At 34.6% G+C, this 24,347-nt stretch overlaps 2 protein-coding genes across 21 annotated transcripts in view; both read left to right on the top strand.

Annotated features, from left to right (window-relative positions):
• The window catches only part of LOC141404013 (phosphatase and actin regulator 1), a 553,592-nt gene that overhangs the window by 191,525 nt on the left and 337,720 nt on the right, over positions 1–24,347 (top strand). For 5 of the 19 annotated variants that reach the window (XM_073987198.1, XM_073987196.1, XM_073987192.1 and 2 more), the window contains exon 1: positions 16,971–24,082. The exons of the other annotated variants lie outside the window; for them this stretch is intronic. The gene's annotated coding sequence lies outside the window, so the exon portion shown is untranslated. Of the gene's footprint in view, positions 1–16,970; positions 24,083–24,347 lie in introns of those variants that run through there. 19 annotated transcript variants of the gene reach the window in all.
• On the top strand, positions 6,847–7,894 carry LOC141402076 (uncharacterized). 2 transcript variants are annotated; one of them, XM_073982703.1, is made up of 4 exons: positions 6,847–6,928; positions 7,003–7,142; positions 7,448–7,514; positions 7,581–7,894. In XM_073982703.1, exons 3-4 carry the CDS (start codon positions 7,503–7,505, stop codon positions 7,821–7,823), a joined length of 255 nt encoding a protein of 84 aa, XP_073838804.1. In that variant the 5' UTR covers positions 6,847–6,928; positions 7,003–7,142; positions 7,448–7,502; the 3' UTR covers positions 7,824–7,894. The 2 variants fall into 2 exon arrangements, with proteins under 2 accessions (XP_073838804.1, XP_073838803.1); XM_073982702.1 differs by lacking the exons at positions 6,847–6,928; positions 7,003–7,142 and having other exon boundaries at positions 7,376–7,514.

The following is a 24,347-nucleotide window of genomic DNA, read 5'->3' as shown; positions in this document are numbered from 1 at the left end:
GAAATCGGCCGAAAATATATATGAGAGCTATATCCAAATCTGAACCGATTTCGATATAGTTTAGCACACTTATTTGTAGACCGAATCAATATCGGACGTATATAGCGTGTTTGGTGCAGCAAATACGTGTAATCGGGCGAAAATATATATGGGAGCTATATCCAAATCTGAACCGATTTTCACCAAAAGTAATGGCGTTCGTCCTATGGCTAAAAAAATTTTAGTCCCCAATTTTCAGCTGAATCGGACAAAAAATGCGATCTGTACGTTGCGAACAAAAATACATGGACAGACGGACATGCATAAATCGACTCAGAAAGTGATTATATGTATATCCCCAAAAGGAACTATGGGTCTATTTCGCTTCCTTTTGTATGTTACATACAAATGCACAAAGACATAATACCCCTTACCACAGTGTGGTGTAGGGTATAAAAACACTACATCCAGAATGAGGACAAGGCAGCGGTAATCCGGGGGTTGATGGCTCATCTGCAAACAGTTTAGCATCAGAAGCAATACGTTTTGGGTTGTATGCTCCAGCTAGTTATCACAAAAGGAATTATATCCAATGATTAGATCCTAGTATCATATGGCGAGTTCACATCAAGACTTCAATGCCATGGACCTTGGAACTGGACCAGGGAGACCAAATCTTCACCTTGCGAAAAAGTTCAAAAAGAAATAAAAGGACACTTTATTTTCTTTTGCTGCTCCAAAGGTGTTTCTTTTCATGTTTGAAATTGGTATCCCCGCAAAGCTAGACAGCAATATTGTTGTCAAGAGATACAAAATGGAGAACATGGCCAATCGCTTATGCCCATGACCCTGACGTTATGAGTCGAGCTTCATCAGCTGTAACTGAGGCAATAAATGGTGAACACGTTATTTATCCTCGGATCGATTGTGACAATCGAACATGTTGAAGTAGTTAATAACTACATATACCTCAGTATCGAGGTGAATAAATAGGGCTTGTGTTTGGGAAAAATTCCATGGACTATTCTGAACGTTGATGTTGAATGTCGGCAAATATGAAGAGGACGGTGATGACTTTTTTACAATTTCGTACCCCTGTATCATATTTTTATGAGGTTTTATTTGAGTGGGAAATCACTAGTTGTGCAGACAAAAAAAAATAATTTTTCATGAATTAAAAAAAAAACTATCAATATTTTTAAGTTTCTTTCTTTCGTCTGAAAGAGTACATCTTTTGGAATATTTGTGGTTGAAATTGTTTTCAATACAAAACTCCTTAGGCCATTTTAGCTCGATTAATTCAAATAATTAAAAAATTTCATAAATAATGACCTTCGTCCTAATAACACAACAAGAAATAATATTACATAGTTTTGTGGTAAATGACTAAATGCGAAATCCTTTTTTTGTAAAAGCATTTTCAACGGTAGCTAGAAAAGTCTTCGAAAAATCTACATATATTTTTGTGGGCGTTTTAAGAACCTAATAATCTTGTCTATAAGCGAAACAGAATTTTAAAAAATCTACTTTACAAAATTGACCTTTTTTGTTAATTTTTTGTAAAAATCTGTCTCGCTTAAATGCAAGATTTTTAGGAATTTAAAAAGCTCACCAAAATATATGAAGATCGATCCATTCGTGTCCGAGCTATACTTGGGACCGACTTCAAAAATGTCATTTCGAGAAAAACGGGTTTTTAGTTGAGCCTTTACACACAAAACACAATGGGTTCTTCACTTTGAACGGTCATATCTCAGCCTATTTTTCGCTGATCGACTTCTCTATATTACCTATAAACCAATACCTTTTTTTCGATTTCTTTAAAGTGATATGTAGAGGTAACCCCTTAAGACTAGGTAATATCTTAAATAGAAGGTGATTCCAAATGTCGTCACCCTATTGTATAAAAGTCATCACCTAAGTACATACGCTGTCGTCTTCATTAAAAATAATAATGATTGTTCTACAAACGTCCCAGAAGGGATAAGACAGATTTCTCTCAATGAATGCATATTCATATTGGCTCAATGGAAATCGAACCCCGGACCTTTAGCGTGCAAGGCGTATGTGCATACTACCACGGCTGCAACCACGGTGGTAACCAATTCATTAAAAAAAATATATTCGAATTTTATTTTCAACATGCACTACACTTTTTTCAGATGTAATTACAAATGAAAAAAATTCGAATTACAAATGAAATTTTCAAATTACAATTGAAATATATCGAATTACATGTGAAGAAGGTGTAGAGCTCAATTTGGGTGATGACTACGACTTCGTTTCTCGGTACCATATTTTTATGAGTTTTTATTTCGACGCCTCCAAACAATAGTATGCTAAGTCGACTTAGCATGTTTTCAAGTTCTTTACATTTTTATATTTAACGTCCTTTAACTTAAATTCTGTCAAATTTTGGTAATGATCGGCCAATCCGAACAGAAGTTATAAGCAAATATTTATTTAGCATATTACTGAAGGTCAAAGAAATTTCCAAACTTTTAGAGCTTGTCCTGCAAAACTCGCTTTTCAGAATTAGCAAACTATTATTTGGAGATGTCGAACGTCATTTAACTTAAACTCTGTCTAATTTTGGTAATGATCGGTCAATCCGAACAAAATTTATAAACAAATATTGACTTAGCATAGTACTGAAGTTCAAAAAAATTTTCAAACTTTGAGAGCTTCTCCTGCAAAACTCACTTTTTAGACTTAGCATACTATTATTTGGAGGTGTCGATTTAAGCTTTAATAAAATCGTACACCTAAGGTGATTCCATAAAAATAACCTCAAGTAGAAAATAATTACGAAAAATAATAAAATCATTTCAAAGAGGTTTGTTTGAGAAATTGTTTATGGAAACATATATGACAAATCATTCCATTTTACATTCGAGTTATTTCATTCGTAATCACGCTACAGATTTTAATTTCGATCGGATCCTTATAAAGATGTTGCTCCCAGAGAGGAAGAATCCTATTGACTGGCGAGGTAAAATGCTAGGGTCGGAATGGACAAACAACTTCTTTGTGGTCATAATCAAGATTTAATCTAATTTTACTCATTTCTAATTTGTGATATTGTATTTCTGTTGGACTTACTCCCAGCTCTGGTAATAGCAGTAGCATTCTGGTAGTAGAGTAGCATGGCCATTTAATATACTTCCCAATAGCCCCAAAGTTTTTGTTTCTTCAATATTGTTCTTTCATTTTGGAAAGATGATTGATTGATTGATCTTTCATTTTGGAGCTTATTTTTCTCTCATTACGTCGTCTAAACTGATTATGGCGGGTTAAGGATTGTTTGGATTGTTCAGGTCAGACATCCTTGCATATAGTTTTGCATGTGCTCATTTTAATCAGTTTCTTTCTAATCAGATTTTCTCTACGACCATCCTAACCATATATGTATTTGCATAGGATTCCGCTGTCTACTCTTTACATGGTCATAACATCTATCTAATAAACTCCAAATTTCGCAAAACTTTAGATTATTTATACATAGTTTTCAGAGGCATTTCATTTTAAATAAATACAGATTGTGCCGATATTGTTCTCCCAGTTCTCTGAGTTTCTTTTAAGACATTGCTTTGAAGTAGCCGATGTGTATTTATGAAAAAACCTTAAGCTATCTGGTATTATTAGCCGGGGTGTCGAAGAACTTTAGTATCTCCCTAACAGAAATGTTCATCCCAGGGATAGGTAATGGCAAGCAAAAATCGATTTTTCGATCGATTATAATCTACTATTCGTCGATTTTAATCTACTATTCGTCGATTTTCGAGTTTTCTTTTGAAACTGTAAAACCGCCAAAAGTGTAAAACCGCCAAGTCCACAATCTATGAGCAAACTCGAAAATCGATCACAAGATAATCGATTATGCGATTTTCCCTCCAGACAAAAGTCGACTACGATTTTTAGATTTTTTACTGCAAATAGTCGATTAATCGATTAACCGAAAGTCGACTTACCTATCCCTAGTTGATCCGTTAAAGCTTACAGTGGTAGCAGTGTAGTCTGTACCACGATTAAAGCCGTTGGGTACTTGTTTGAATATATGTACATATTTTTCCATTTCTTTAAAATCTGATATTCAAAATATTCCAATTAAATTACCAACAGTAAATACTAAAAATTCTCAAAAAAAATTTCACCATTTTTATAATTAAAAATATATGTATGTAGTCTTGATTCTTAACCTTTTTGAAATGATTTTTCCCAATTGCGACATTGTCACTACCACTCTTTCAAAACTTAGTCACTCTAAAAAAAATCCTTTGAAATAATCGAATTTTCGTATTAAGTCATTCTTATTCTCACTCATGTTGTTGTGAGTGTGTGTGTGTGTTTGAGTGTCATTATTTATGAGACTCAAGAGTTGTTGTGGTATCCTTTTTACCAGGATTACTGTTGTACGTAGCATTACAGTTTACTTTTCATAAAACTAAACGCTTGGAAAGGTATTTGGTGTGCAAAGTGAGCGACAGAGAGAAAACAAAGGTCTAAAGCAAATCTAGGATTTTGGCATACCGATGTGTGGTGTGCTTTTGATATGGGATTATCCCCCATAAAGAATTGTAAACATCACATTGATGTGTACCGTTAAATACATTTTCATTTATAGAAAAAGTTAATTCATAGAGAAAACAAAAATATAAAAGTTAATTCAATTTGAGGTATAACAACTGATTGAACAAAAGGAGGTCTATATAAAAAACTTATATTGTAATAATCATACATTACTCAGCATAAGCAAGGAAGTTTATTTGCATTATAAAATTTTCGTTGGAAAAGTTTTTAATAAAGGAAAGTATTTTTGTTTAAGCTTAAGCAAATATAAAACGATTTTTTATCATTTTCTATTTTGAAAAAAAAAAAAACGCTCGATTCCGGAAATCTATAGATTTTATTATTACAAAAAGGCGTAATAAGAGTGTAAATGTAATTAAAAACCTGATGCAATGAGGGTTAAGCATAATTATAGTTTAGGAGTATCTATAACTCCCAACTATTTACCGCTTGGATTATCATAATCACTATTTTTATCACGTTTAAAATAAATTTCTTTGTATTAGCTGGTAAACTATGAGCCACATTAAAGTTCAGCCTTAAAAGCAGTTTAAAAACAAGTAAGAGATGGCTACAGTCTAACGGTGCCGACCATGTAATACCATACACCACTTCCTCTGAACACTGTTTTTCACGGAAATTATTATAAATAAAATAATTACTTAGGAGGGTTGGCGTTTTTTGTTTGGGATGACGACTTCTATTTTGTTTTTCAAAATAGGTAGGCTTAATCCCATAGTCGTTGTTTTAATATTTTATTAAAACAACTTTAATTTATTAGTGGGAAAAAATTGGCGATGTTTACCAAGGGGTAAGGCAGGGAATACTATAGTTTCAGATCTCGCCACAGATATTCATCAGTTCCCTTGTTTCTTGTTTTTCAACAAGAAACTTTTTATACCCAAGTGTCAATTGCTAGCTCAAATAGATACGTGCGCAAAGAAACATTCTGATCGAGAATTTCTTTGGCACTACCTAAACTCTAGCAACTTCACTTGCAAACAAAACCAAATTTTTCATCAGCATAATTGGCATCAATGGAAAGGTCAAGAGTTTCTCTTCTAAATATTATTCACGAGGGTGGAACATATCTTCCATTTCACTCGCTAATTATTATCTGATCATCATGTTAAATTGCAAGCTTCTTCTTTGTCGTAAACTTATAATTGTTCCACAAACACATCAATGAGTGCACCCCGATTCATATTAGCTCAATGATATGGGACCTACAGTTTATCGCCGAGTCGGAACGGCGTGTCTTAAGACACCACTTGTAGAGAAGTTTTACATGGCTGAAATACTCAGGAAATGTCGCCAACATTACTGAGGGGCATTTTGCCACCGTTGAAAATTGTTTGATGTTGCTTGGTCGGGGAATCGAACCCACGACCTTCAACGTGCAAGGCGGGTGTGCATACCATTGCACCACGGTGTCGTAAACTTAGTTTACTTAAAATTTCGCGTCGATCCGACTCGTAACCTACGGAGCCGCTACAAAATCGGACACAAATGTTGTTTTTGGTCCATTTCACCCCCTAAATATTTCACGATCACCACCAAAAACTAATCGTTTCTATTCTGGTGGGAACCCGACCTCCATACAAAATTTCGTGACGATTGGTCGATAATTGCGACCTGGAGTTTGATTACAATTTTTAATGGACGGACGGACACACATCTCAAAATCGCTCTATCTCGTCTAGATGTGAATTTAGGTATACCACATGGGGGGTCTACGACGAATATTTCGCGGTGTTACATGAATTTTCGGAAAAATAAACTTATAATAACCTTTCCACATTGTGGTGTAGGGTATAACTATTGAGTGCCGGTTGTATTTGAAAAGTAGCCTCTTTTTCTATCAATATTTAGGGCAACAACAGGAAATTTCTTCTTATAAATTCAATAAAGTTTAAGATCCAATATATCATCCGATTTTCCAATGCATTTTGTATCCTGTCATGTGCACACCATATGTTGTACCTAGTCTGTAGCCTTGCAATTTCACTCTTAAATGATGTACTAATCGCCAAAAGTAAAACTGAACACACAAAATACAATGGATCTCAGCATGAAAACCCAGTGACATAATTGGCTAAAGCCTGTGAAAAATCCACAGATATGTTGGCTTACATCACACACACGCAAACTCACACATACACTCTCGATTTTGCTGTGCAATTGTACCGGTAAAGAGAATACACAAAATCTATAGCGTACTGTTTTTTGTTTGGCTAAAAGCAAAACCCAAAACGATGATTAAAAAAAATATCAAGAACGCCAATATCACAGACTTGGCAAACAATGAGCAAAAAAGGCCTTTGAAAGAATCGCCAATATTCAGCTCTTGTCCGAAGGGGTTGATGAAGCGCACTACTAGGTAAATGTTTGTTATTTGTTGTTGCTGCTGTTGTTGTGAACTAAACATGTGGTTGTTGTTATTGGTGTTTTCAGTTTTGTTCTTGGTCGTTATCGATTGTTGGACACTGGGTTATTGGCACAATAAACCCCTGTCGAACGATGTACGTTTGGTGGATGGTTATGACGATGGTCAAATTCAGACACGACGAAACTGACCACGGCAAGCATTCATGGTAAGCTTGTTTGTCCACATTGGCTGACAGACTGACTGATTCAATGAAAATCGATTTTTAATTTAAATTCTGCCAACGCCTTCCGTAATTACGACAATAAATAAAAAAAAGCCCAAAAACAGACTTGCACTCGTGTAAACAAATAAACACACACATACACTCATAGGCCCATATACCTTCGTACAAACATATAAGAACGATTTATAGGCTTAGGGCAATTTTGGCAAACAACACAGAGCATCCCACAACAATTTATAGTTTTTGTTTTGTATAAATAGCAAACAATAAAAATTATTTGTTATCAGTTTAATTAAAACAATTTAGTTAACAACAACAAACTAAAAAAAAACAATCACCAATATGTTCAAATTCGTAAGTCAGAATAGAACTTTGTTCAATAAAGGATTGTCATAACAAAATTATTGCCATTTATTTTAGTTCGCTTTGTGTTTGATGGCCGTCGTTGCCTTGGCTGCTGCTAAACCTGGCATCGTTGCTCCCCTGGCCTACACTGCTCCCTATGTGGCTGCTGCTCCTTACACTGCTGCCTATACTGCCGCCTACACAGCTCCCTACACTGCCGCCTATACCGCTCCTTACTATGCCTCACCATATGTAGCTGCTCCTTATGCTTCCGCATATACCTATCCCTATGCCGCTTCTTACTTCTTGCGTAAATAAATTGTGGGAATGAGTGCTATTGCTGGATTGTTAAAGACGTTTTGAACATGGCTTTTGATTTAAATGAAATAAAATTTATCCCAAAAATAGAAATTTATTTGAATTCTGTTTGTTTGTTTGCGGAGATTATATATTCTCACCTCAGTTAAGGGGTTGCCTCTACTTATTACTTTCAAAAAATCGAAAAAAAATATTGGTTTATTTTAAAGTACAGGTTGTATAGAGAAATCGATGGGAACAAAATTGACTGACATATGACCGTTTAAAGTGAAGATCCCGTTGTGCTTTTCTCGAAATGACATTTTTGAAGTCGGTGCCAACGATGGCTCGAAAACGAATGGACCGACCGATCTTAACATATTTTGCTGAGCTTTTTATATACATAAAAAATCTTGTCTTTAGCGAGACAGATTAAAAAAATTGCCCGATTTTTGGACTAAAAACGGTAATTTTTTCGTTAAAATCGAAATTGAACATTTTATTTATCTTTTTTAGTGATCACCTCATTAAGGGGTTGCCCCCTCTATTTTAACAAAGCGTTTTGCGGAATCGACTAAAGTTAGAAAACGAATGGACCGATCATCATATATTTTTGTGGGCTTATTAAGTACCTAATTATCTTTAAACGAAGGAATTGTAAAAATATAATTAAAAAAAAATGGTGAACAATCAAAATCGGAATTTAGATTTTTAACAAAAAATGGGCCGTTTTTTAAAGAAAATTCTATTATTTAAAGACACAATTTTGATGTATTCAATAATTCCACAACAATATATGAAGACTGAACACCAAACTTCAGTCATTTCGGATGGATAATGTGGCTAAAGCCTTCAAAATACGGAAAATCTGGCGGTACCAGTGCATGGGCGCTATAGCAAAACGTGTCCACTGCATATTCAACCAATTTGGTCGAGAAACTTAGGTAAAATCTTCAAAATACCGAAAATCGGGAGGTACCGTACCGAGAAATTTATATGCCCACTGGGAACCCTGCGCCTTAAAATTCAGCCAATTTGGTCGATAAATTTATTAAAAATATCGAAAATTGAGAAGTACCGTTACACTATGCAACACTGAAAATGCAAACAACTTCTAGTATACATTTTTTGAAAGAACATATTTAGACTACAAAAACCCAAGTAGGGTTTTGTCCTGTAAGATCCACTTCGGATTTTATGGCCTCATTTAAACCGGGCTAAATCTACACTTTTTTGCATTTATCAGGCCTTTATCTCAGAAACGAATAGGAATTTGGCCTTGCTTCCTTTGGCAATATTGTAGCCCTAAACTAGTAGAACTTATCTGTTGAAAAGACCCCCTAAGAAAAACTTCATCGCGGGCATCAAATTCGATAAAATATAGAAAATTTTACATAATTGCTGAAATTCTGGTCAGTATCGGCTAAACTAGTGCGAGTTGAACCAAGTAACCCTTTGCCAAAAACTTCCAAATAAAGTTCTCAACAATTCTTTGGAAGATTCTGAAACTCTAAAATGCTTACTTTATGTTGTTTCAGCGGTTTTTTGCATCATATCTTTTACAACACGTATTTCAAACACAGTTCACACCAACAGTTTATTCTCGCATTTCGGATTTCACTACATTATTGACATTTTTATTAAATCGTCGTTGAAAAATATACTCAAAACAACGGCATGGAGGCATTTTACAACAATGACATGTTCTGGGGAATTTTTTTTTCAAAAGAAAGTATTCAGAAAAAATTAACGTTTTTGGAGATACGATGCGAAATGTATAAAAATTGTGGAATTTTTGCATATATTTTGAAATTTGAGACAATAAATGTAGTTTTTCGAGTTCATTATTTCTCCAAATATTTTATTTTTGTCCTTATCTACAAATTTGCTTCAGAGGTCAGAAGGAGATTCGCATTAATTTCAGAGATATAGCCCCGAATTTCTTTAAAAACTCAATATTTAATCATCTTTAGATGGGGCCATAAAATCCGAGCTGGATCTGACATAACAAAACCCAACTAGGCTTTCTTGTCGTTTGGGTCTGTACTTTCAAAAAATCCTCAGTTCGAATTGTTTGCACAAGATCACCTTAAAAATGTTGCATAGTGTTATATGGGGGCTATACCAAAACGTGGACCGACCTTCCCAATTTTTTGCCCTCGACATTGTCAGCCAACAATAAGCACTTTTACCAAAATTCATCCACCTACGACATCTCCTTCTATTTTTGTCCACCGTTTATTTGAACTCTGGCAAGAAGACTTTGACCTTTCACCGGCGCGCCGCACGGTGGTCGAAAGCACTGATCTAGCGGCGCGAAATTTATAACTTGCAAACGAATTGAGATACGTCACTGAAATTTTGCACAAACTCAGCTTGTACCTGTGGGTAATAATGGGCCAAATATGAACAATATCGGCTAATGTTTTGGTATAGCCCCCATATAACAGTACCTTCCGATTTTCGGTATTTTGAGGATTTAAGCCACAGTTTCGTAGCAAATTGGCTGTAATTTGGTACTTTGGGTACCTAGTGGTCACAAAATATTTCCACAAAAAATTATGGGCATAGGTGCACGTTTTGATATAGCCACCATGTAACCGTACCTCCAAATTTAAGGTATTTTGAATATCATGACCACATTTTTAAACCAACTTGGCTGTAATTTTGCATTCAGTGTTCTCACTGCGTATAAAATCTTCTTACAAAACATTTTCAATACGGATTTATATTTCGATGTAGCCCCTTTAATGGTACCCCCGATTCATTGAATTTTTACTTGTTATCCCATATTTAATAACATATTTAGCTATAATATGGTATTATAGTGTCTCCGGGGGTAGAACTCCTCCTTGCAAACATTTCTCAAGATATGTCCATATTTTGATATAGCTCCCATACAAATGCACAGCTAAATATGTATGAATTTCATGCAAAATCCCTTATTTTAAAAGTGCAGTCATCAAAAGATTTGCAAATATTTGCAGCCCGAATGTAGTTATTCAGTATCCAGAGAGTTCAATTTCATTCCCCAAAAAATAATCGGACCTAAGTTCGGCTAAGTTTACAAGATGCACTCTATGGAACAAGCGCGTACAACCCATAAAAATACTAACAAGTAAGAAAAGCGTTAAGTTCGGTCGGGCCGAACTTTTTATACCCTCCACCACAAATTTCAGCCATTTCGGTGGATTAATGTGGCCACTACCTTCAAAATACCGAAATTCGGAAGGTACCGTTCTATGGGGGCTATATGATGGCGTGGACCTATACCTACAAATTTCTGGCGGAAAGTTTTATACGCCTAAAGAAGACTAAATACCAAATTTCAGCCATATCGGTGTGATAATGAGGCTAAAACGTTCAAAATATCGAAAATCGGGAGATATTGTATTATGGGGGCTATATCAACACGTGGACCTATATAAACATTTTATGGTAGAAATGTTTCTTAGCCTCTGGAAACACAAAATACAAAGTTACAACCGGGTCAAATGGGTTTAATACATTCAAAATATATTAAAATGACGCGTACTTTATAAGGGGTCTTATGTGGGGACTATACCAAAACGTGGACCTATATAATCCAACTTTGGTAGGAATGTTTTTTGGCCTCTGAAGACACAAAATACCAAACTACAACCAATTATGTGGTCAAATGGGTCTAATACATTCAAAATATATTAAAATGACGCGTACTTTATATGGGGCCTTATATGGGGGCTATACCAAAACGTGGACCTATATAACCCAACTTTGGTAGGAATGTTTTTTGGCCTCTGAAGACACAAAATACTAAATTACAACCAATTCTGTGGTCAAATGGGTCTAATACATTCAAAATATATTAAAATGACGCGTACTTTATATGGGGCCTTATATGGGGGCTATACCAAAACGTGGACCTAAATAACCCAACTTTGGTAGGAATATTTTTTGGCCTCTGGAGACACAAAGTACCAAATTACAACCTATTCGGTCGTAAAATGGGCCAAATATCTTGAAAATTCCTTAAAACGACGACGCGTCACGCGTCATTTTGTATGGGGGCTATACGAAAGCGTGGACCTACATAGCCCGCTTTCAATACCAAAAGTCCTACGTAAATATAACATATTTTCCCAAAATTTCATCAACCTACGTCAATCCGTTCGGACGCTAGAGTGATTTCCACAGACGGACAGACGGACAGACGGACAGACGGACGGACATGGCTATATCGATGTAGAATTGCACGCTGATCAAGAATATATATACTTTGTGGGGTCTACAATGATTATTTCGAGTAGTTACAAACGTAGTGACAAACTTAATATACCCCCATCCTATGGTGGAGGATATAAAAAATTGAATTTTTTGAAAATTTATTGCTATTTAACTAAGTACCTCCAGACCCCAAACTAATTTTTATAATTTAAATCACACCCTCTGCTATTATTTAAAAATATATCTTGTCCCCTTTTTAATTACGAATTTATTTAACATTTAAACAAATATGAAGTTAATTTTTTTGCAACAATTTTCTAAAATCTGATGCAACAAAAACTCTTGTATTTGATAGTGAATAACTGAGTGAATATTTACAACAACAAAAATGAAAAAACAAAATCTTTGTCTGCAAAGTGTCTGTAGTCGATACAATGGAAAATATTTCGCAATTTTATAGTTCGATTTTTTGACTTTCGCGCCGCTAGATCAGTGCTTTCGACCAGTGTGCGCCGATCCATTTTTAAATTAATTTCGGGACCTTATTATTGAAACATAGTATGTATATTATTTATGAAGGCAGCGTGGAATAGGACACTAAGACACCAATGGTCGCCAGATGAAGCTTACTAGCCCTTAATTTTGTGTCAATTAGTGTTTTTATTAAATTAAAAAAACTGTTATTTTATTATCGCGAGTTATTTTTGTTGACCGTTATTCAGCCTTAATATTCCCGTCCCTTCAATTATTAACCTTTACGCATTTTATTGCATTTTCATGTCATGACTATTTTATTAGGACTTTAGCATGTCATAGTCATGTCATTATTTTGCTCCAAATGAAATGTTTCTCCTCATCTACCCTGCCTATTATATAGACTATGAGGAAATGTTGTGACATGGCAAAGAAAAACTGAAAAGACGAATAAAAATGCAAAGGAGCCCAGTCAAGTTGTTTTCTGTCCATTAAATGTGTAGTTAATTCATTACTATGACTTACTGACCGACCGACCGGGCATCTGACTGACTGTGAGTGAATCGTTCATTTTTCCGTCATTCCTGCCTTTCACCAGCAGATTCATTCATTTTTTTTTGTCAGTTGCATTGCGGCCACTTTGTTTTCAAATCGCTTTGTGTTGGTGCTTCTTTTTTTTGCATTTTTCTTTTGCACTTTGAAGTGACACTTTGCAGCCTCGATTCGTCGGCTTTGTCCGTCGTCTGTCTGTCCGTCTGTCATCCAATGTCTGTTTGTGATGATTGCTGTAAAGTGTCACATGAATTTTATATGACCAACAACTACCACTCTGTGACTCAGTGATGACTTTGTGATGATGAGCTTGTTTGAATGTTTATGGGAGAGCAGCGTAAGTGGTCATTGATGCCGGAAACAAGAGTAAAGAACAATGATAGTGAGTGATAGCAAAGAGCTTGTTATTAATTGTTCCTATTCAATGTTTCCGTTGCATTTGCAACAATTGACTATTCTTTTCAATTGAACAAATTACACATCAGCCTTTCAGATTTCAAAAATTAGACAATCGCAACAAGTACAAAGGGACAGCAAGAATTGTAACATGGTCACTACATATTTCTGGTTACCGACAAAAAAGTCCAGGATGTCGCAAACTCACGCACGAAAGTTTTTAGTGAAAACAAAAAGTTTCAAAGTGTTTACATGTATAAATTCAAAGTTTTTTTTAAACATTATACGGGATAGTGTCGACAATTTGGAACTCGTTAATCCGCACTCAAAATATTTCGGATTATCGAGATTTTTCTACTCGATATTTTTACACTTAGATTATCTTTTAATTCTATATTTAATTTAAATGTTCGATTTTAACAATTACAAGTAAATCCTTATAATTATACGCCGACCAAGAGTGGGGCCTGGCAGAACTTTCTATACCCTCCACCACGTGTTGTATTGAAATAAAATGGAAAAAGTAGTTTCCTATCGTTTATGAAAGTATGTACTACATACTAAAGCGGAGAAGAAGGAGAAGCGGAATATACTATCTGAAGAATATCAATTTCTTTTAAACAAGTTTTAATACCAATCCGAAATACAAAGTTACAGGAACTTTAGTAGAAAAATCCTTTAAGAGGCTTCACTTCGGGCGGTATCGATTAAAAAAGTACCAGGCTACAAAAAAGAAGAAAATAATTATACGAAACTACATTTTGGGTATTTTTTGGTGTAAAAATACTTCAATTCAGGATGATTTGTTACATGGGAACTTCTCGAAAACTTGGTCCTAGGACTATGCGGTGTTTGTGACAAGATCGGAAGTAGGAACAATATGGCTTGAGGACCCAGTCTCTAGCCAACAAAGAAACCTTTTGACCTTTTATAAAGCAATAGGCTACAGATCGGTCTATATTCAATATTCAAACCTGCCAGAATGCCATTCTGAGGACTAAAACAAGGTACCTTCCCATTATACCAGTGGACCATCTTTATGACGATGCAAATATTTTACCGGTGCATGAGCACAACAAGATGTCGATGCAGTACTTGCTTGTCAGTTACCGCCGTGAGGATCCCTGGCGCAATTTAGTGGGCAGGCTTCCCCCACCCTGCAATGTCAAAAAGTCTTCATAATCTAATGAGAGAGGTCCAAACGGGAACTTTAGATCAAGGGACCTTATCAGGCAGTGATAGATATCATCCACAATGATGCAGTTGCATAGACAGTTTTGAGGTCTAGTATGAATGATGTACTCGGATGTATATTGCTGCTGGTCATCGCAGAGACAAAGTAACATTCGTTTCCATGTACACGTGCTTAGACAATTGTGTTGCTTACGCTAACTCAACTTGAGTTCGTGTGAAAAACTAATGGCGGTGGTTTTGTTTCTGTGGCTAACTTCGTGAGCAGCAATGTCGACGCAATATCTTGGTCATCAGGACTTTAAAACATGATCATGCGCTTAAACTCAACGATTGTGATGGACCGTCTCCGAACTTATTCATATAGTGGCTAAACCATCGACGTTGCCAGGGGGTAGGCCCGGGGGTTGGGATCCCCGAAATGGTGGGACATTTTTTGTGCATTTTACTCACAAAACATTAAATTTTGTGCATTGATCCTCCCCCACTTACATTCCTGACTACGTCCCTAGGCTGTACGGAGTTTGCACCCATATTGTACGATCGATTTCAAATAGTATACCTATAAAGGATTTGGTGTTACCATACATATGTGGGGTTGAAAACGTTGGTGATCAAAATATTTCGTGTATAAATCCCTCTGAGAGAGTCTTTCCTTTACTAAACAATGGCATATGAGAATAAGAGGAACATATGTTGTTGTTGTAGATCCGACAGCGTATATGGGCGAACATCCGTGGTCTAAAACAGTTCCGACCAAGAAGAGGGCACACAAAAATGTGAATATATTCAACATTTTGGCAACTTTTGACACCCCAAGTATGTTTGCACGAAATTCGTTTCAGACAATTTGGAATCGATTTTGCCATGTCCGTCCGTCTGTCTGTCTGGTTCGCACGATAACTCTCGAACGGATCAACCGATCCGAACCAAATTGGGTATGGTAATATTTTGTCCGAACTTAGTTAAAGTTCGAAGATGGGCCATATCTGTCCACTCCTTCCGGTACCTCCCCCACAAAAGTTCAAATTTTTCCTGCAAAATGGTGTGAACGATAATTCTTGAGGGAGCAATTGATTAGGTCAAAACTTCGCACGTCGTATTATTCCTTCGAGATATATATCGGGTTTGAATATGGACTATATCGGTCTACTCGTACTCCTTCGGGTACCCCGCCCACACAAAATTCGGATAAAGTAAAGTTTAAGAGCTCCTCTCGGATCGTTCCGAAATTTTTTTCAGTAGGTTGTCCTTACGTTTCCCTTTAAGACGGTACATTTTTTCCATAGTTCCTGGGATATTGGCCTAAAAGCTCCTAGAAACCCTGACGGCACCAACCAAAATGGCATATCCGCAAAAAATTTCTCGCAGGGAGTTTCTGATTGGTGCAGACTTTGCACATCGTATTATTTCATCCAGTCATGTATCTGGTTGGAATATGGGACTATATCGGTTCACTCCTTCCGGTACCTCCCTAAGAAAAAAGTGAAGTTTAAGATCTCCTCTCGATAACAATATTGGCACAAAAGCTCCAAAACTAAAATGGTTATTGCGCAAGATAACACTAAAACTAATTTAATATTTCGAGTCCTTTATGAAGAAGTTTGGTTACTATAAAAAGGCGTTGTTAATTTAAACTGTAGTTTTTATATTTCCCTGTTAATCCTCATAAAGAAGGTTAACCGGGCAAAAGGCTATAATATAAACTGTCTTTTATTGCTAAATTGCAATTGGGAATTAGATTGTTTTTAAATTTTTATTCCAATAAATTAATTTAATTTTTAAGTATTTATTTATTATTATTTATGTATAATTATTTATTATTTATTAATTGATTTATATGATCTTTTCTTTTCAGGTAAATGCACAATTTGTTTTTAATCATTTTGTAAGTACGCTAATAATAGTGAGATTTATTCAAACTTTTTTAGTGCTTTAAAACTGTTTGAGCTGTGTTCAAATTAACGTATTTTGGCCATAGTTTTAAAAGCTCTAAATCATCGACATAAAATTGCAAGCTATAAAAGCCCACCATGCAAAATATGTAGCATGATTTATATTTTTTTGTTTTGAATTTCACATGCATGTGAGCTGTTATACCAACGTTTTTTGCGACTGCGCGATAAGAACTACCGGCATTTTTTATTGACTTTTTTTCCGGAAAATATTACAAAAACAAAACTTTAAAATAATTTTCTTTTTTCCTCAAAACTATACTGCTATTTTTCTCTGGGCTGTGAATGTTCTTTTCTTATCTTTAATTTTTCAAAAAGTTTAGGTTATAAATTCCCCTATTATCAATCGAATCGAATGCAATTGTCAGAGTTCTATTAAAAAGCCGCAAGGGTTGTTTTTGCTTGCGCTGGTCACATGGCTTGCGTATACAACAGAAAAAAACTTTGTCCAGTGATAAGAGGAAAGTTTTTCTTGTTCTTCCTTCCTGGCGAATTGGTTAGAGGATTTACATACAACTGTTTGCTGAGGGAGGGGGTTAAAGATAGTTCAGGTCAATACACTGCTGAAAGCAGACTGTCACGAGTCGAGATACAAACACATGTGCTTCGTTCGGTATACATTATTTGTACATACCACTTTTTTGTTGTTGTCAGACATAATCTGTGAAATGCGAGTGAATAGCGAAACATTAATAATGGGGATGAATAAAGGAAAACAGAAATGGAAAAAAGCTGCACAAAATAAAATAATAACACTAAAGGAAATCTAAAAAAAATAAGTTTTGCGGAATTGTGGGAGAATGTCAGAAAATCATGGAAAAGGAAACCAACTATCAGAATGTGTCAGCATAAGAACTCCACATAAATGGTTGCTATATTTATTAATCAAATTTATGTTGATGATGTGTTTTTCAAAATATGTCAATTTCGTCCAGAAAAATCATTTCATTCACAAATTTATTTGCTGAAATTTTATTTCGAATAAAAAAATATTGACAAAATCTTGAAATACATGAAATCGGAAGTTACTAAAATGCTGGCTAATATAGTCCATCTTGAATTTTTGTCACAATTAAAGTTGTATAATGTATCCCAGCAAAAAATAATGGGATTTAACAGTAATGTTTGGTAGTCGTAACTACTTACTAACGCATTATTTCAAGGGGCATGTCGCATTGAATAACTAGTTATTCTATCTATAACCACTACAATAACAAATTATTTCTTGGCCACTAGAATATGTATGCTCTATTTTTAGAACAGTTGAGATGGAATTTGTTTTCAATATCAACACACTTCATATTTTTATTTTATTTATTTTTGCTCTCTGCTGGATTTGATCATGCAAACTTCTGATTTGTATGCGGACACACTACACACTGTGCCACGCATACGAATATTAAGGGTTGTTTAGACGCTTACATGTGCACCGCCAATTGTTCTTTATATTTAAACAAAAACACGCGTGCTGACGGTGAGCATTGAATACATAACCCTCGGATCTGTGCCACCTTTCTCATTACTTAGTAAGTAGTGAAGTAAGCACTTTTATCTTGTTAACGGATCCGAATCTGTTGGTATTATATATGTATTTGCATATGTTAATGCTGCTCATTAGCAAAACATTTAAGTACATTTTCAGATTTTTTTACTAACGGTTCCAAAGATATCGCTCCTGGAAAAAGTCGAATTCTTTAAAAACTATGGACAAAGAAATACTCATAACTTCTTTAATAACGGTCTAAATAGAACATATTGTTTTGTATTTTTTGTCTTTTATATTTTTAAGAAAATAAGAAAAAAATTTGCATATTGGGCTTCGATGCAATTTGTCCTATTTAATATACCTTTCAATTTTTTAGATTTTTTATTAAACTACAATTAATTACAAACAATTTAAGTCCTATACGGTAGTGGTATTCTAATTATTCGATTTTTTTTTTATAAATTAATAAAATAAATTTTTATAAATAAAAACATAAACTATTTTCTTTTTCTAAATTTTTTAAAAATTGTCAATAAAGTGGTATAGGACACTGTCAAAAAAAAAAAAAAAAAAAAAAAAAAAAAATAAAAATAAATAAATAACAAGTAAAAAAGTATCAATCGACTTTGCCGACAGAGATATACCCTCAGCCTATGTGTATGTATTAAGGGTCTTATCAGAATTTTTGGCCCTTTTTGGATATTTGAATTTGCCGACAAAAATGTGGATTAGGATTAAAGTTCAAATGTGTTGCCGAGGAAATGGACCGACATAGTCCATTTTGGAAGTGGATCTTATTTTAGAGTCATATCGTTTTGATAGATATCGCGCCCACTAGTCATTTCAGTGGGTCATTGTATAACTTTTAGGACAGTATGCCAGGAAGCATGGACTTGTCCACGGAAAACATAATATCGCTGTAATCAGGCCCGCAACGAACATAATCGGTATACATTTCCAAAGGATTTTCGAACAGAACCTAAACTGCACTTGGACACAAATGAACTTTTGTGGGGGAAGTATCCTAAGAAGAGGACCGATATGGATCATTTTAAAAGCTGAACTAAATTTGGACAAAATATTAGGAGATCAAAAGTTTGGACCAAATTGGTTGACCCGTCCACGACATGTCGTGCATAACAATTAGTGACATTTTTTTAAATATTGGGGAAAGTATCGGAAGCTGTGGACCAGTATTGCCCATATTCGAACTGAAACTGAAGTTTGGACAAAATATGACGAAAGCCAAATTTTGGACCAAATCGGTTTATCAGTTCGAGAGTTATCGTGCTCTCCAGGCATTACATATGGTGCCATAGGAGCTTTAGACCTTTCGGGCTGTTTTCTCAAGAATTATGGACTAACCCATAAAAAACTTTTACCGTCGTAATTGAGGCAGCGAATACAAGTTGCTTCAGCAAAAATCAAAGCGACTCGGAAGTAGGTCTTAAAGTGAACTTATCCGAAATTTTGTGTGATAGATGACCGAAGAAGTGAAGAAATAAAGTCCGTATTCGAATCTGATCTATATCTGGTAGATATATTTGGATGTGTAAAGAATGGACCAAATCGGTCACTCCCTTCTAGAGTTATTGTGCGCAAAATGTTTCCGAACATTTTTGAATATTTGTGGGGGAGGTACCTGAAAAAGTGACCGATATGGCTTATCTTCAAACTTAAACTTTGTTTGGACAAAATATTTCGAATGCCAAATTTTGGACCGAATCGGCAGATCCGTTCGAGAGTTATCTTGCGCTCCATCCAAAACATACTGTATCATAGGGGTTTTTTGCACCTTTCAGGCTATTTTCTCAGGAATTATGGACTTACCCCTGATGAATACAAGTTGTTGCAATAAAACTCAAAGCGATTCGAGAGCAGGTCCTAATCTGAACTTATCCGAAATTTTGTGTGGGAGATACCCGAAGGAGTGGACCGAATGAGTCCATATTGGAACCTCATTTAAGTCTGGTAGAAATTTCACGATGTGCAAAGTTTGGATCAAATCGGTTTCTCCCTTCAAGAGTTATGGTGTGCACAAACTTTCCGAACATTTTCGAAATTTTATGGGGGAGGTACCGGAAGGAGTTGACAGATATAGCCCATCTTCGAACTTAAACTATGTTTGGGCAAAATATTACGAAAGCCAAATTTTGCACCGAATCGGTTGATCCATTCGAGAGTTATCGTGCGCTCCAGACAGACAGACAGACAGACGGGCATGGCTAAATCAACTCCAAATTGTCTAAAACGGATTTCGTCCAAACATACTTGGGGTCTAAAACCATTATTTCGATGAAGCACATTTTGCCCGTATCAAAGTGTATATACCCTTGTTAGCATAAATACTGAGGGTATAAAAAGTTGCATTTACTAACATTTGTTTTGTTGTTTTATTTAGGAATTCATCTTAAACATCTTAAAAACATCTATATTTTTCGAAAATGGGTTAGCAATTATTGTACCCGCATGGATATTACTGAATGAAGTTTTATATGCTCGCGATAAGTTTAGCCATTTAATATCTCCAATTCAAATCCTCCTTCGTATTCGAATAATCATCTTCTGGAGAATAAAATCACTTTAATATTTGGTAGATTACACTGGTAAACACGACTTTTGTTTCAACAGAAATTTTTGTTGTTTTTAAATGAATTCGACGAGTTATTTTCAAATCCGGTCACGGTTTTTCTCCATCAGCTCTTGTTCTTGAGATATAGCTCAAAATCGGTTTTTACGAGTTTTACCCAGAATTTCGTTATTTCCGGATACAAACAAATATTTTTTGTGGGGTTTTCGACACTAATATATTAAAGAGATGGTTTACGTTCGATACAAATAGTTTTTGAAATCATTACAGTGAATATATAACGAAAAATAAAGAAAACATACGACGGGCCTTGTAAAAATTGCATATTTTGCTCACTTTAAGCTGTAATTACGTCATCGGGGGAAGTCATAGGATCTTCATATGGCAATGCGGATATGCTTAGGGTGTCTACTATATAGTCCAGTATTCAAATATATAATAAAAACACAAAAAGATTTTTTCTATCTGGACCAATATTAAAGACGTTATGAGTATTTCTTTGCATATAGTTTTAACAAAACTCGACCTTTACAAACCGCAATATCTTTGGAACCGTTAGTAAAAATATCTGATAATATACTGAAATGTTTTGCTGATGAGCAGCATCAATACTGCAAAAAATAAAGGAAATCAAAAACTACTTTTTAAAAAAGTATCTGATTTCACTCAGAAATCCCCTTTAAATAATAACAACCTAATGTATTCAAAAATGTAAAATCTTGGTAAAATCAATACCTCGTCATCTGAAAACATGTTTCCAACTAATAGTCCACCTTTCCTTGGATCAAAATTGTAGGCATTTTAATAAATATATTAGTTTTAAAAAATAGCCCTTGAGTGGAACCCGCAAGGTAGCCGCCGTAGAGGTAGACCTTTGCTAACGTGGAGACGGCAAGTTTTAGAAGAACTGAGGAAGGCGAATAAATCATGGAATGAAATTAAAATTTTAGCTTAAAATAGAAATAATTGGAAAAATTTTGTTGTGGCCCTATCTATGTTTCACCTAGGAACCTGGATACTAATAATAATAATAAAAATATGTATGTACATTACTTTTACTACAAGGTCCATGATTTTCATCAATTTCATTTTATTATGTATCCTACAACTACCCAATTAAAATATCCGACTAACAGCATGTACCCTGTATGAAATGTCAATAGTGAATCTATACTGACTTACTTCTGACATTGTCAACAGTACTACTGACAAACTGTAGACAACTCATGTAATTTCCTATATACATTTTGTATGTGTCATTCGAAAGTCAGAAGTGACATTTGAACTAGTGTGTCAGTACTAAGTCAGTATTTACTGAGGGACCATGTGTTGACATTGGAGGTAGTGAGTCAATAGTTCATAAAGGGTCATATGGATACATTGGTACCAGATTTTCACTACTACGTTTTTTGGCCTATTTGGAACTTTTTATAGATTAAAAAGCTATATTGTACGTTTAATATTACGATGAACTGACACTTTTGTTTGAATAGTTTGAATTGAAAAGAATAAACATATATAGAAATAAAAAAAATGTCCTTAAATTTTCTTACCTATTGATTGCAGCTGTACAAACATTGGATTTTTGCCAAATAAACCTTCAACTTTGTAACTCATTATTATGTCGTGTTCAAATATCAGGTGTTTGTAGCGTTCAGCATTTCCACCAAGACGGGAAAATATATTCGTCAGGCTCCACAATCGTCTCTAAAGGTTCCATAAAATGTCTAATTGTCGAAGTTTCATCACTAATTTTGTCAGCCGCCTCAGAATTTGTATTTTGATATAGAATTGTCTATTTTTCACTTGTCGTTTATAATTTCTTTTGCTCATACTTGTTGATACTAAAATTTTATACCTGAAATTTAAACCCTCGATAAATTCACGATATTTTATTGATTTTTCACAAAAACACTTTTTCACGAACCGCCAAAATTATTTTACACCAAAAAGAAAATGAAGAAACAATAAGAAGATGTTCACATGGGCTATCAACTGTCAATATAAACAATGCTTCTTCTTATTAAGGTAAAATTATCAATTGTTGACAAAGTGTTGACTTTGTCACCATAATATTAGACAAAGTGGTGACATATCGACACATGACCCCATTGCTTCCTTCAGGGTAGTTAAGAACCCGAAAAATCAAACACTATAAATATGACATTCTTGCCCAGTTGATTTCATATCTTCGAAATTCTAACGGTTGAATTTTTGTTTGCCCTCAATTACAGTTTGATACGCTTAAATGAATAAATATTTCTTATCTGGCAATGCCAAACAAATTTATCCCATGCAATATATTTTCATTATTTGCGATGTTTTTTCTCCCATGTCTATTTTACAAACACAACTGTCTACTCTCAAACAAATATAAACAAAAGCAACTTGAAACTTGGCAGCACTTTTCAATGAGAGAACCATATTTGTGGGGTTGTCTGATTTTGATTGTTGTTGCTGTTTTTGGCCCCAGCGCTAACAGGGAGAAGGCAATGCTGCTGGCTCTCGGTGGGAGAGTGAGAGTAAAAAAAATGGAATCGGTGGGAGAGTTGAAAAACGAGAAACAAATTTCAAATTTATTAAAACTTTCAAAGCGAATAGAATGTACGTCGGAATAATTTTTAAAATTAAAACAAAATAAATAAAATAAACAATAAATAAATAAATTATGTATGTGGAAGTGTGCTGCTGTGTGTATTAGAATCAATAATTATCAACAAATTACAATAAATTATTTGAACGGGGAATTTTATTAATAAATTAATAATTATTAATAAATAAATAAGTATAGACGGTTATAGTGTATTTTGCGTTCTTTTTACGAGTTCGTGCGTTTTTTGTCTCTCCCCACAACTCTTTGGTGTGTGTTTATTTATGCTATGCCTTTTGTTGTTACCTTTATTACTGTGAATTTCCAAGCTTTTGCCGCTTGTTGAAGGAAAATGTTATGCGAAAATATGCACAAATATAAATAACAAATAAAAATAATAATAATAGAATGATTAAAACAAATGAATAATAGCTGAAGCTGAAGAAGGCAACAAAAATGTTAAATATGAATAATCAATGAAAGAGAGCGCAAAAAAAGTTAAAAAAGAATAATAATGCTAAATTTTGACAAGTGATGTGTTGTGTGTGTGGTGTAGAGCATTCGTTTGTGTATTATAAGGCGGCTAGAGATAGCCTGGCCAGCCACAAATATTCAAAAAAAGTGTTAATATAATGTTTCTACAAGTATTGAAAATAGATTAAAAAGTGATAATTATCCATGTGTCGAAAAATAGTTGTATATGTGTATATTAGCATTATTGTTATATAGAAGAAAGAAAAACAAAATAAAGACGACGATCGAAAAAAAATATTAGTGTCTGCTAAGTGCTGCAAAAAATCCAATAAGCAATACATCGAAGAAGAAGAAGAAAAATTAAAGGTAAAACACATGTTTGCAATCAAAAGAATTTTCGTTTTACAAAATTCTCAACAAATTGTCTGTCTGTATGTTACATTCGACTACTGTTGATAATTTCCACACTTCAATTACTGGATTACCTTTCGAAATTCAACCAACTAACCAACCACCTTACAGGAGAACAACTCCTTTGCCGTTTTTTTATTTTGAAAAATTCTTTAGTTTTTTTCTTTTATTTTTTCAATTTTAGTGTTGCTGTAATAAATGTGGCTGACTTATTGTTGTA

The sequence above is a fragment of the Musca autumnalis genome, unplaced genomic scaffold (assembly GCF_047663935.1).
Source record: "Musca autumnalis isolate F117 unplaced genomic scaffold, ASM4766393v1 scaffold_4, whole genome shotgun sequence".
NCBI lineage: Eukaryota > Metazoa > Arthropoda > Insecta > Diptera > Muscidae > Musca > Musca autumnalis.
Note: the sequence above shows the minus strand (reverse complement) of the source record. Positions and strands in the feature narration are given on the sequence as shown.